General features: G+C 37.8%; 1 protein-coding gene across 6 annotated transcripts in view; it reads right to left on the minus strand.

Annotated features, from left to right (window-relative positions):
* The window catches only part of INPP4B (inositol polyphosphate-4-phosphatase type II B), a 289,404-nt gene that overhangs the window by 46,099 nt on the left and 229,076 nt on the right, over positions 1-14,229 (minus strand). For all 6 annotated transcript variants that reach the window (XM_071452338.1, XM_071452337.1, XM_071452336.1 and 3 more), the window contains 3 exons: positions 4,066-4,238; positions 2,407-2,530; positions 1,404-1,521 (listed from right to left, as the gene is read on the minus strand). In XM_071452338.1, coding sequence (XP_071308439.1) covers positions 1,404-1,521; positions 2,407-2,530; positions 4,066-4,238 — 415 coding nt within the window. The remainder of the gene's footprint in view (positions 1-1,403; positions 1,522-2,406; positions 2,531-4,065; positions 4,239-14,229) is intronic.

Genomic DNA, 14,229 nt, shown 5'->3' on the forward strand with positions numbered 1-14,229 from the left:
CCATATAACAATCAAAATAAAAATGGGGGGTTTCTAAAAAAAATATTAGAAAATAACTAGATTTTCACCTTTTCATCTTTTCTTTTTATGGTTGACTCCCAATGCTGTTTGATAGGAGCAGTCTCCTCACAGCTCTAAGAGGAATGGGACTCCACCACATAAACCTTATAGATTTTATTTTCTTCTGATACCAATCCCATCCACTGAATATCTGCCAGCAAGTACAGTACAGCCATCACGGGCTGTGGCCCTTCTTCCTAAACACTGACTGCTCCATCAATCCAGAATGCCTGAGACAGCTGAAAGCTCCAGTCTCCTTCAAATCCAGGACCTCCTGCTGTGACAGCTCAGGTGCCATAGTAATGGCAGCAAGCCAGCAAATGTAGATGTTGGATTTTTCAGGATTTTTGACTGCTGTGATTTACAAAGGATGTATTTCCTCTGTTTTATCCACACAGAATAATTATTCTTAATTATTCCCAATGTATTGCCTATCATACTCCAGCCTTCCTGTTATTTATTTCAATCCCTTCTCAGAAAGCCCATATGATGAGAGTGAATCATCCAGAATAATTAAGTAAATCAGTGGTGAAAGCCTCCTTGAGAGGAAACATATATTTTCTAAAAGTTGCTCCTTTTAGCTGAATTTAATTTACAGTCATCTTAAGAGCAATGATACTATTAAGGAAGTGATTTTTGCAAAATAAAAGTATTTGGAGCTTCAGACTAGAATAATAATAAAGATGAAAAATCCATTCCAATCTTGTTAACCCTCAAATAGCCAAAATCAATGGAGTTCTGCAGTTTATGTCCTGATATTCAGCAGTACTTATGTGAGATTTATAAACAATAAGTGATTTTGTGCAAGGATTTCTGAGACTGTGTATGTCCTGTGTGATTTTCAGCAGCTAAAAAAGGCTTCCATTTTTAAAAGTGACTACTAAATTTTTAATACTAAGTGGCATCTGAGTTTCTTGGTTTCCGTCTTAAAAACAATCAAGGCCTAACTCTTGGAATTGCAATTTCATTTCTCATGCTGAAATACAAATTCAGGACATTCAAAACCAAAGTTTCTCAGTTAGAGACCACATTCATAAATAATGGCCTTGTCACCTGTACAGGATTCAGTATCCATGTGTGAATAATGCACCAGCAGCTGTGCACAACACAGACATTGTTCAGATTAATTTGTATTAGTAACTGGAACTTGTAGCTTTTTATCAGGAGAGTAACCCAGAGCTTACTGGCTTTTAGAATCCCTACTACCTCACCTTCTAAAAAGTAAAACAATGCACTTTCAATAAAATAGAATTCAGCAACAAGAACACCATTAGATGGGTTTCATGGGCTACAGATTAAAACTATAGCTTAATTTCCTGGGGTCCAAGAAACAAAGTTCTTACCGCCTTCCAGTTATAATAGGCAAAAAATCTTCTGACTTGGCTTCAATTACTTTAAACATTACTTTCTGCAAATCTGAAATGCCCACAGCCATGTCTTCTAGCATCCCTGCTTCTTCACCTACATGGAAAGATTAAAGAGACTATTAACAGAGTTGGCAGATGGGTCACTGTATAGGTTAGAGTAAAGCAATATATTTTCCAGTCTGTGCATCTAGAAACCACAGTTCTAAATCCACATTACAGTAACCTACATAAAACCAGACTAATTTCTTGAACTGCTGACAATTCTGTGGCCTAAATGGTAATCATGAGTATTAAGCAATTCTGAAAATCAGCCTGCTCTATATAGGCATAAAATAACCTCAGAAAAGCCATTTTTGTCTATTCTGAAAGTTTTTAAAAGGCTTTCCTGCTGGTGGAGGAGAAAGGTTTTGAGAATGAAAACAAGCATCATGCAAAATGGAGAAGACAGCTATCTCCAAATGAGCAAATGCATTAAAAAGCTGCACAAATGCTAAATTCCTCTACTTTAGTCAAAATCTCTGATTCAGGGAATGATTCCAGTAGATCTAGTTCAAAGTTTGAAACATAAGGCAATTTCTCCCTCCAAATTTCCCTTTTAATACATATCAATTAATGGCATCTGTAACAAACTATGAAACTGTTTTCAGGCTATCTTCACATTATCAGCACTGGTGATCAGGGCCGAGGCTGATAAAAGCAGTAAGTGTTTAAATCTTCTGTTTGGATTAATTTTATAATCCTGGTATTTTGGGTCAGGTCTGCATGGAACAATTAGCAGGCCGTGTTCTCTGAGGCACTCAGAATGAAACAGATTAATAATTTTTGCTGCAAAATTAACAACACAGTATCAATAACTTCAGCTGTGCTATTTGATTCAACAAGCCAAATTAGTGGAAACAGAGCAGAGGTTAAAATAAGAGCTTCCTGGGTAACTTCTGGGCAGGGTACACAAGGAACTTTGTCCAAGAACAATACTTACTATATGTACTAAGGAGTCCTTCATACTGCACGAGCAATCCAACAGTATGAAGCTGTTGTAAAAATCCTTGATCATGTAAACCTGTGTGCAATTTGATTACAAAACCACAGACCAATCCAGCGAGCTGTAAAGATAATTAAAACACATGCAACTAAGAGTACTGTTACAAGACAAATAGTTCAAATGAGGCTTGCTATCATTATACACAACAGAGGTAACACCTACATATTTGAGAAATCAGCATAGGTATTTCTGTTTAGTGACTATATACATGATTTCATAATAATGTATTTTGATGGGTTTTTTTGGGGTGTATAAAGTAGTGAAATATTCTGTTAATTTATATTAGATAAGCCTAATTTGTTTTGTATCATTGTGTGCTATTTACACTGACATAAATAAGACCAGAACCTCACTTGTCAGGCTTCAAACATGTAAGACTGTAAATTATGATGTGAATTATGTGAATTTAACATGTGAATTATGATGGATTTGAAAGTGGTTCAACATCTAATGGAACTGAATCTCCTCGGCAGTTGCAACATACAACTTAAGAGAGAAATTAAGTGAAATATTTAGAAAAAGATCTATCTGGAAAAAACATGATATACAGGAGAAGATATAAAGAGCTTCAGTTATTTGCCAAGGGAAGACAGTTCTAAGGAAAGACATGCTAATAGTATTTAAACACTTAAAATACTGCTACAAACTGAAAAGAAATAATCTCCTCTCTATTTCCAAGGTGACCAGGAGAAAAAAAATCTCCCTAGCTTGGATGCTGCCTAGCCAGTACCCCGTGAGGCCACATCTAGAGTGCTGTGTTCAATTCTGGGCTCATTAGGACAAGAAAGACAAGGAGCTACTGGAGAGAGTCCAGAGAAGGAACACAAAGATGATTTGGGTCTGGAGCATCTCTCTTATGAGGAGAGACTGCAGGAGCTGGGCCTGTTCAGTCTGGAGAAGACTGAAGGGGATCTCATTAATGCACATAAATACCTCAAAGGTGAGTGCTAGGACGAAGTGCCAGGTTCTTTTCCATGGCCCCCAGCAACAGGATGAGGCCATAAACTAAAACATAAGACATTCCACCTCAACATGAGGAAGAACTTCTTTACACTGAGGGTGGCAGAGCACTGGAACAGGCTGCCCAAGAAGAATCTGGAGTCCCCCTCTCTGAATACATTCCAGCCCCACCTGGGTGTGTCCCTGTGTCACTGGCTCTAGGTGACCCTGCCTTGGAAGGAGGGGTTGGAGTGGGTGATCACCAGAGGTCCCTTAACCCTACCTATTCTGTGATTATGAATATCAGCAGGATACATTCAAAGCTAGACTTGAGAACTATATACTCTAGCAAGTCTAAAAATAGATTTCTGGATATTTCTTCGTGGAAAGGCAGGATTAGGCAACTTTTCCAGTCCATTGCAGACCTGCTTCTCTGACTCGGTGATAGAAGTACCATCATGGATTTCTATCTACTATTTAGTTTCTTACCACATTATAAATTATTTAGGTGAATATCATGGAAAATAAATAAAAAAGTTGTATCAAATTGCAAGGGGAAAAAAAAAACCAACGAGAAAGAAAATCACAAACACTGGCATGAACAGTATGCTTGTCATTACAGCAAGAGAAGGAAGTAAGTGACACAAGACAACCTACTGCTTGGCTAAAGACGATGTCTCTTCTTAGGGTCAGCATCAAACACTGGGGCAAGCCACAGGCAAGTTCCTGGAGCAGGACAAAGGCCATGGACTGCTTGGCCCTGGTCACCACCTCTCCCATGCAGTCCTTCAGGGTAATCACCAGCGGGTACAGCTGTTCATACCAGTCACCTAGAACACAACAGGTCATCTGTTCCAAAGTGGAAAACGTGCAGTGAAAAACCCTTTTCCACTAGGAAGGATGGCAGCAGCAGCTGCATAGATCACCCTTCCCTTTAAAAGAACCCTTGCAGCTCTCCCCAGACCACTGTGGGACCACAAATGCCACTGGAGAACATACTTGTAAGTAGGATTTCATCTTACCACTGGGAATGGGGTTAAATCCCTGGCCTGAAGCCAACTGCACTCTGAAACAATGGCCTTTTCTAACAGTCCCAGCATCTCTGCAGAACTTGTGTTTAAGTGTCACAAACAGAGTATACAGGGAAACACATGAAACATCATTTAGCACACAAAGATTAATACAGTGGTGATGGAGTCTCCTTTCAGGACTTAAAACTGCCTATGTAAGAAATGGAATAGCATCAAAAATGCAAAACCAGAAAGAATAGCCAAATATTTAAGAAAAAGTGGGTGCTGGAGAGCAAAACACAATAACAAATAGGTATCTGGAAAGGTCTCACTTACTTAATCTACAGGCTGGAAATACAATAAGCTTCAGATCATATTCCTTTTTTTTAGCTTCTCTCTATGTTGTTCTTTTTAAATATTTAGAGATTTTGAACTCATTTTAGCTATTTCTATCAGAGAGATGTAGACTATTTTGAAACATGTTTTTCTCTGTAAAAACACATGCTAGGCATATTAAAAAACCCCTTGTAAAATGCTTGAAAAATGTGATTCCTTAATACATTACAAATGAAACAGTGATAAGTAGGAATGGAGGAGAATTGGAACACCTTACACAAACTTGCTCAATAATCCCAGCTACTCCTGAATTTTATAGGATTTAATAAAATCAGACCTGCCTTGTAGTTGCATATGGCTTTGCCTACCCCTAAGTTGAGCAAATAATAAAAAAAAAAAAAAAAACAAATAAATCCCCCTCCTTCAGAATCTACATCTCAGTTTCATTGTATGGTTTGAAATGAGGGAAATCAACACTCTGGAAGAATCAATATAAAAGTTGGGAATGCAACTGACAATGCAACAGTCTATAATTGGCTCATATTTTCTGTAGATTAGTGTAATTAAGAATCAATGATAATTAAAATCTGTTGTAATTAGGTGCAAGACAGCTGCATGTTGTTTCAGGTAACATTCTGAGTCAGGCCAGTAAAAACTCATTAGTACTGAGGAAGTTCTTTAGGCAGGAAGACAGTTGCCTGTTGCCAGTCAATTTGGCTGAGCTCCAGAAAAACACATCAATTAATAAAACTGTAGCCAAGAAGACTGGAGAGAACTTTGAAAGCTGGGAGAAAGTAAGGAGCAGGAAAGGGGAATAAGGACAGAGCAGACACAGAGAACAAGACGAGCTCTTTATTATCTTTGTGGTCAGACAACACGAGTTTTAACACAGTCATACATATTTAACCATGAGTAATACAGACTGAGCAAGCATTCCCTGGAAAAAAGCAGTTCTGAAGTGAGTGTCAGCCTGACAAAACAGATCATAAGCCACCCCCAGGTACGAGCTCCAGGTGATTTTATACATGTCATTGATTAACAGTGATGACACACTGCGTGCCAAAGTCTGGTGTGCATGTTTTAGAGAGCCTGCTGGAAAAATGGAGAGCTTGCAGTTCAGAGCTACCAAGATTTAGAGTTTAATCTCCTTAAGCTGATGAAAAAGACTGAGCAGCAACTTGATTTCACCTCTTCATGGGGAGAAAATAACAAGAACTAACTGTGGTGTTCATTCCAGGGAATAAAAGCAAAAGAACAACCAGAGGCTGCTGCAAAACACAGACGAGTTTAGAAATAAGGTAGACAAATAAGTGAAACGTACTGGAAGTCAGTGCAGACAGATCAGGCAATCTCAACTCTCAAGTCTAATTACAATCCTTCATTAATTTAAGCAATATACATATGCCAATAAAAGCAACAGCAGCAAAGCAAGCTCAAAATATGTAATGCTCAACGAAGCAATAAGCAGGGCTGTATGTGGTAAGACTACAGTTTGTGGGCTGCTTCTTACTTGAGCTAATAATGAAAAAGATTATACTTGGCCATTTCAAAGTAGACTTGAAGGTACAGCAAACAGACATCTGCTCCTTTTCCATGGGAAAGGAGAGCTGGATACAGACACAGCCAAGGATGTGGCACGTACTCTGATAGCCAGGGCAGAAAAAGCAGAATTTCAAGAACTAACTACACTTCTTGAACCTGCTGTTACAATTTCAGGTTATGTGGATAGGGCTAAAGAGCATTTCTGACAGCCTTCTTCATAAAAGAAGAGCATGTGTACAAACAGGAGAAGGGGGAATGGATTCAAACTGAGAGAGTGTGGGATTAGACTGGATATTAGGACAAAATCCTTCCCAGAGAGGGTGATGAGGGGCTGGCACAGGCTGCCCAGAGCAGCTGTGGATGCCCCATCCCTGCAAGTGTTCAAGGCCAGGCTGGCTGGGACTTTGAGCAGCCAGGTCTAGTGGAAGGTGTCCCTGCCCAACCGCTGCAGATGGGCTGGAATGAGATGCCCTTTAAGATCCCTTCCAACCCAGAGCATTCTTTAAATTTATGGATAGAGGGGGTCACATACTGGCCACAAATCACAGAATACTTAGTCCTGTTTTTACTGAGCTGCCAGTTAACCAGTCCACCTGCACTGTGGATTTCTGTTTCTTCAGGAATGTAACTTTGTATTTGTCCTTGAATGCAGGGTGAACTGCATCCTAGTATTTCAGTGCTTCATCGGGATCCATTCTAATCCTGCTCCAACAGTGCTTAAAGCCTCTCCCAGGTTTAAGCATCTGCAAATTTTATATGCATCATCCATATTTCATAAGGCAAGTCAGTAATAAAAATATTAAATAATACTGGACCCAGAACAAATCTAAGTGGACTCTTCTTCATGTAGCCTTCTAGGTTGGCAGTAAACAACTGATAACCACCTTCTATTATGATTTCCAAATATGCACATACCTTGTGGTAGCTTCAAGATAATTTTCTCACAACATTTTTTTGAGGGGAGACTACATGTTTGGAATACTAATACTTATACTATACTATACTAATACTTATACTATTAATTTACTAACACAAGCAGTTTTTGTCTGTAATAGTTGCATTTAAAAGGAAAGCAAAGGATTTTTAATTCTCAAGGTAATTTTTTTAGTAAAGAACATTCATACTAAATTTATTAAAAATAAATCCTACTGAGTACTTAATGTCCCAACGAATACAGAGCCTTACTTACATATGTATTTGGTTTTTTGGTAAACAATAAAAATTCTAAGTTTGCAGAAAGCCTTGCCCTAGTAACTGAGAAGATATGAATTATTAGAGAATATAGAGTTGCACATGTCACTAGTAAAGAGGACAACCTTTGTGTGATTAAGTTTTCCAAAACAATCTTCTGCTCCTTGCTCACACTGAAACTTCTCAATCTCAGTTAATAAGGATGCCCAGTCCCCAGAAGGTGGAGCTAGATGGCAAATCTGACAGGGATTGCACTGTTTCTTGAGAAAAAAGAATGCTCATGAATGGACAAGTATATCCTCATGCTTATACTTTATCTAAATCAAAACAAGAGGCCTATCAGAGACTGAGATCTTAGAAATGCCAACTCTAGGAAGAAAAAAAAAAGGTGCCTAATTTTTGCTCTGTTAAATTTCACTGTGTCACTTGTTAAGCAGGATGTCCTGCTGCAAATACTCCAGCAGGAATATGAATGAGGATCATTCATTAACAATGAACAATAGTCCAAAAATCCAGCAGGAACACCTACTTATATCTAAGTGCTGCAGCTTGTAAGTTGTTCCTTGAAACTAAGAAGGACTGTGAAACTGAAGTTTATGAAACAAACAAACAAACAAACAAAAATTATATTTTGAAGCGTACAAGTAAATTCACTAGATTATGGAATAAGAGATTGTCATGTATGCAAGGCATAAATATATAATACTAATGCAATTCATAAATAGACATTATTTGTAAAGGGAGCTGACATGTCTAAAGTAGAGTTCTCTTAGAGTGACTCTGTAGAATCAGTTTGTATACATTTTAGAATATGATATCTTTCAGAATACCTTTGTAGAATCACTTCAGGGAAGGAATAATACAAATTATTGCTTTCAACACATGCATGGACTCACACACTGAGTCTTCAAATCTCAACTTTCTTTTAAATCAAAATCACAGTGGAAAATTGTTTGAAAAAGGGTGAAGAATTAAGTGAATGAGTGACCATGTGAAAAAAAGAGATTAGGAGCAAGAACAGAAGCAACAAGGAGACTCCAGGATGACTGTCAGGTTGCTAAAATGACATGGGCAGCCTGTCAGTTTGGAACACTTAGCATCCAGAAGAACTGTCAGAGTCTCCTGATAAAGCAAAGAAACTCAGTACAAAAATAGAGCTAGTCAGCCACTGGAAACTAAAACAAGGCATAAAAACCAAACATATTAAAGAATGAAAGGATGAAACTAAAAGGACAGTACCACCGCTATGCAGTGAGAATGAGATTAAAACAAAAGTACATGTTCCACAAAGCAAGAACTGACTACACTGAGTAAATATTCCATGTCCATTGCCAAGAGGGTGGTGGCAGCTCAGTCTGTGACAGGATTTGCCCTTTGGTTACTGGAAAATGCCCTTCAGTCCCATGTTCCTGTAATCAACAGGACTGTACAGGCAAATGACCTGCTTAGCACCCAGCCAGTCAGCTCTGCATGCTCATATCCAAGTTGCAATACGTCAAACCACATGTTAAATTTGATAAAGTTTGGCAGAAAAGCAAGCTTCTGGTCTTTTCAAAGTCAGGCCCACTGAAATGCTTATTAAAATATGCTGGTAACCAAAAATGATGCTTCAGCATAGTACTCCTATCTCCTTTAGCCCTCGCAACAGATTAAAAAAGCCAATTTTGTCACTGCTCTTTGTGCCACCTAAAATCCATAAATGGCTTTAAGTCACTTCAAAACTTAAATGATATGAAGTTAAAAAACCAAACCTTAAATAAAAAGCAGAAGAATGCATAATGTTGAGCTCTTAAAGCAAAGGAGGGCACTACAGACATATAAATGTAAGATATATAAATATAAATGTGACATATAAATGTAACAGCAGATACCCACAAGGTAACCTTTCACTTAAAATAATCACTCACTATCTGATGATAAAAATAATCCATGACAGAATCGAAGTAATAGAGGTAAAAGAACATAAATGAGTTGTCTTGATATCACGAAGTGAACATTAGACAAACTCTGTTTTAATGAAAAAGGCAGGCAAAAACCAAACCAACCAATCAACACAGAGCAGCAGTAAATCCTTAAAATCAGCATGAAATAATTAACCCAGAATTTGATTTTACTTACTTAGGAAAGGAACAATCTTTTAAATAATGGTTTTTTTAAAAGGAGGTTTAAAAAGACAGAAGATTGCACATATTCAACTTTGCACCATAAAAAGGTCAGTGCCTTATTTCTTTATTTTGCCACACAGCTCTTGGAGCTCAGTTGAACTCCAGCTGAGGGCGAAGCTCTTTGAAAAAGGAGGAGGCTTTGTACTCATAATGCTGCAGCAGTTCTCGCAGGAACAATAAAAACCTGAATAAGCTTTCCTGGTATTCCTGCACTTTAAAGTAGCAGTTTACTTTCCACAGTTTGGGTGTCCAGAAATTTTGAATTCTTGGGATTTATTATTCCATTGCAATCATCCAAGATTTTCTACACTGTCACATGGATAAATAGTTAAACCCCAAACCATCCAATAATACACATGTGAGTATCTCAGCATCCTTAGTCACAGTGAAAACAGAAAGAGAAGACAAAGGTAATAAAAGACAAAGCTAAGAAAATCTAACACACTTTAAACACAGGAAGGTTCTGTGAATGCTATGCAACTAAATATTCCTATATCTCGTTTCAGTTTGTTGATTCAGTTAAATAGTCTTTCCCTTACATATTTTTCAGCTTCTGTTTTTAGCCAAAGTACTTAGAGAAAGTACTGATGAAGGGGATTGTCTTGTATTGCTGGGCTACATTCAGCCCAGATAAGGATCCTATCAAAAAGAAAAGGATGACACAGAAGTGAGAGGGAAAGAGGGGAAAAAAAAAGGCGTAAGGAAAACTCATGTAAAGACAAGCTTAAAAGAAAAGGAAGGGAAAATGTGAGGAAGAGGAAGGGAAGAGAAAGCTTTTCACATGTGACTGCTCTAAATAAATTATGTCTGCTACTCAAGGACACAGACCACAGAAAAATTTTTCATCTTCATGACTAAACAATACTTTATAATAAAAGCTTTTCTGAAGATGCAAATAAAACTAGAACATGGCTTTATTTCCCACTTCTACCAGCACTGCATTGGAAGGGATGCAATGAAAGGATGCAGTGCCCATCCCCAGGGCAATGAAAGTCAGAAATTTTGAATCTAAACTTATACAGGCCCAAACAGGTATGAGATAATACAAGAAAAATTAATGCACATATGTCTGTAGCAATGTGAGTATGAGCAGAGGTTTCCTCTAATTCCAGCTAGGAAATGTAGCAACGTTCCCCAGGTGCTCTTTGCAAACCTGTGCTGAAGGTTATCAAAGGCCAGTTCCCAGAAGTTATGATTCCATAATTCACTTCAAGGCAAAATCCAGGTGCCATCACACTGGCAACTCAAATTGTTTGTGATCATTGGTGGATCCTGTGTGTATCAAATTAGGGAGTTCTCACCTATTCAGAGCCAGGGAAGGAATGGCTGGGTGGGAGCTCTGATGGGATGGTACAAGAAGCAGATAGAAACAACAGCCACTTTTCAGCAGCCAAGCACAGACATCTGTCAGGGGCTGTGTAAGCACAAGAGCAAACTGCTGTGTTTCACTGGCACCACTAATGCTGCAGGACAGGCTTTCACATTCCAGCTCTCATGGAAAATGAAAAGGCAAAAGTAAAAAGAATTTAATGTTGTCACATATTTCTCTAAGGCAAAGCAGACTAGAGTTAGAAAAACAACAAAAAAAACCCCTCTCCTTAAAAATCCTTCTACTCCTCCTGATTTATCCTGCAGAGGATTCATAATCCTGCAACTGATGAAACCATAGCGTGTTACCTTGGTAACTGTAACTCAAATTCAGTCTTTAGAATACACTCAAAGGTCAGACTGCATGAAAAGTTAAGGCTAAGGAAGGTATAATTCACATTGAAAGGCAGAGTACAGGAAAAAAAAGTGCTCCAATATTTCCAATTACAAAGATTCCAAACAACAAATATAAACATGTTTGAAAAAAAAAAAAGAGTAAGATCACGCAATGCCATAGTCACTGAGACTGCAAATATAAACCTACTTTAGGAAACTCTGAATATATGTTACAACAACATCCGAATTTATATGAAGATGCTATTGCATCAAATTATTGTCATAACATTTTCTATCATCTAAAATGAACAGATGTGCATTCTTTGGAAGGTTTTTCATTGCTATGTGCTACAAAACCCCAGTCAGGTTCACTAAAAAAGCAAAAATTTCATCCCATACTTCAAGGCATATTTGTTATTATTTTGTTCAAAACTCTGTGTTCTTTTTTCTTACAAAAGCAGCCCAATTTCTCTGAGGATTAACTAAAGCAGTCTCAGACTCAAAGATCAATCTGTGCCCATATATTTGCAGTATTAATGAAATACATCATACTCAAATATGCTCAAATTATGTATAATATATAAGCAAGATGTGGCAAGCTTTTCATTTATGCAATGTTTGTGAATTTTAAGTAGCACAAAAGTCTGTTATTTTAGAAATGTATCTATGGGCATACACAGTGTGGTTTGGTATCTAGGAAAATGCTGTGAGCTCACAATCAATCTTCAAGTTTAAAATGAAGCAGAATTAAAGCCAAATTTGTAACTAAACTCGAAATCTCAACCTCTGTGTAGCTGCTTCACAGTGCACCCTTAGGGTTTCATGTTAAATTTCAGAGAGGGAGATGCAGAGAAAAACAAACATCTAAACCCACTCCCTATGAGAGTGTCAACCCATGCTTAGCACTCTCATAGAGAAGTCAAGCATGAAAAATTCTGGCCCCAAAGTTTTGAAACTCATTAGGGAACCAACTTTGGCACACACCTGGATAGCTCTTCGGAAAGCTCCATCTTTCAAGTTAGTCCTATAAAAGAAAGCAATTTTAAAACATCTCCATCTCTATATGACCTTGAAAGTCCTATAAACTGTCCAAGGCAGTCCTAAAATGATGTTCTTACTCAAAAAGAGCATGAAAACACAGCAGTTTGCTCCACAAACCTCTGCAGTTCTCATGTGAGGGAGTGATACAGAACTTTCAGGACAGCCCAACAAAAGCACTGCTCTCACTGAAGGACACCTGTACTTATTCAAGAGAAATAGGGATGGCTCTGAAATGAAGAAAAAGGGAAGAATTTATTCCAGCATCATAGCAGTTGGATATTTTTTGTGTCCTTGGCCCACCAGCTCCAGAAGACAACTTCTCAGCTGGATGAAACTCATCTATAATTTTCTAACCATTACTATTATCATTACTGCTAAGCAAGAGCTACCTTTCATTCTACTTGATGGCTGCTTATTACAGTACTTTAAATGATGCAACTTTCCTGTTCCTGTTTTTCTTTTTTTTTTTTTTTGGCTTGTGACCTAAAAGCTGTAACCAATATTTCATTTGCCTGTGCTGGTTAAATCCATAACATAGCATATGGCAGAGGAGATACTCAGGGGGCTGAAGAGAGTGAAGGAAATTATGTAAAAGTTCATGCTGGCATGAACTAGGCATGTCAGAAAGCATTCCAAAATAATTATCCTAATTCATACCTTTTTTTTCCAGATAGAGGAAGGAGGTCTGGAAATGAGAACTTTTGTTCCACAACTATGAAATACAGACAAAACCCACAACATGTATGTCAATGGACATTTCTACAAGAGATACTGGGCTTGCAACAAGGAAAGCTTGTTAGCCCCAGGGGGAAGAGAAGGGAGTTAGGAACAAGAACAATATTCAGTTTTTCTTTCTTAATCCCAATGAATATGCTTGGGTTCACCATCTAAGGATTCTTCCAAGTTCTACACTTGGAAACTACACTTACCTAGCTGTTAAGTATTTGTACCTTCTCTGAGGAAGGCAGGAAAGGTGTGGAAAGCTGTGTTGGTATTTTTCACCTTCACTAGAGAGCAGATATTATACCACCTTCCTCTCTAACATTACATGCCTGGTAGACAGAAACTTAGAGAATCACACAGATAAGGAATAAGTTGCTCTCTGAACTAATCATACAAAATCAAGTCCAACACATCTTGCACTGAAAACAAGGATGCCAGGACTCCAGCATAAACCTCTCCCACTGGTAAAATGCAGATGTTACAGTTGCATTAGAAATCAATACTACAACCAGAATTCACAGATCTCACCAGTACTAAACAAATGACATAAAACTTAAAAAGTAATTTTAATTCTTGTTATGTAAGAAAGAAATTACAAATGAGTACTGATAACTTTAAAACTCTTTATATAAAATGATGTAATTAAATTCTGTGGAGAACATGTAAGGGAAGATACAGCATTAAATGCACAATGAAAAAAAAGAAAGTTGAAACTATACAAAACTCCATAAAATAAAGTAGTTGTGTTGGTTTGTTGTTTTGTATGGGGAGTTGTTTTATTTAGCTGAAGAGGGGCACAAAGGTTGGCTCTGATGTCCTTGCAATAGGACTACCACCACTACCACTAAGGATCTGTTTCATTTATTGCAACACACTTCCAGACTAGAAAGTCTCATTAGACTTATTAAGCAGATATAATCTATGCATCAAGAATGCAAACATGAATCATAGCAGAAGATCAGAAGATGAGAAGGAGAAGATGAGAAGGTGACAAGGACCCACTGTGGACAAAATTTTCTTTACATCATCCCTCTGAATTACTCCACTTGAACTTTTGACACAGGCTGACAGGTATATCCAGGTAAACATGAATTTTATCAAATCAGAAA

Source organism: Agelaius tricolor, unplaced genomic scaffold (assembly GCF_023055355.1).
Source record: "Agelaius tricolor isolate 1412-34295 unplaced genomic scaffold, bAgeTri1.0.p SCAF_34, whole genome shotgun sequence".
NCBI lineage: Eukaryota > Metazoa > Chordata > Aves > Passeriformes > Icteridae > Agelaius > Agelaius tricolor.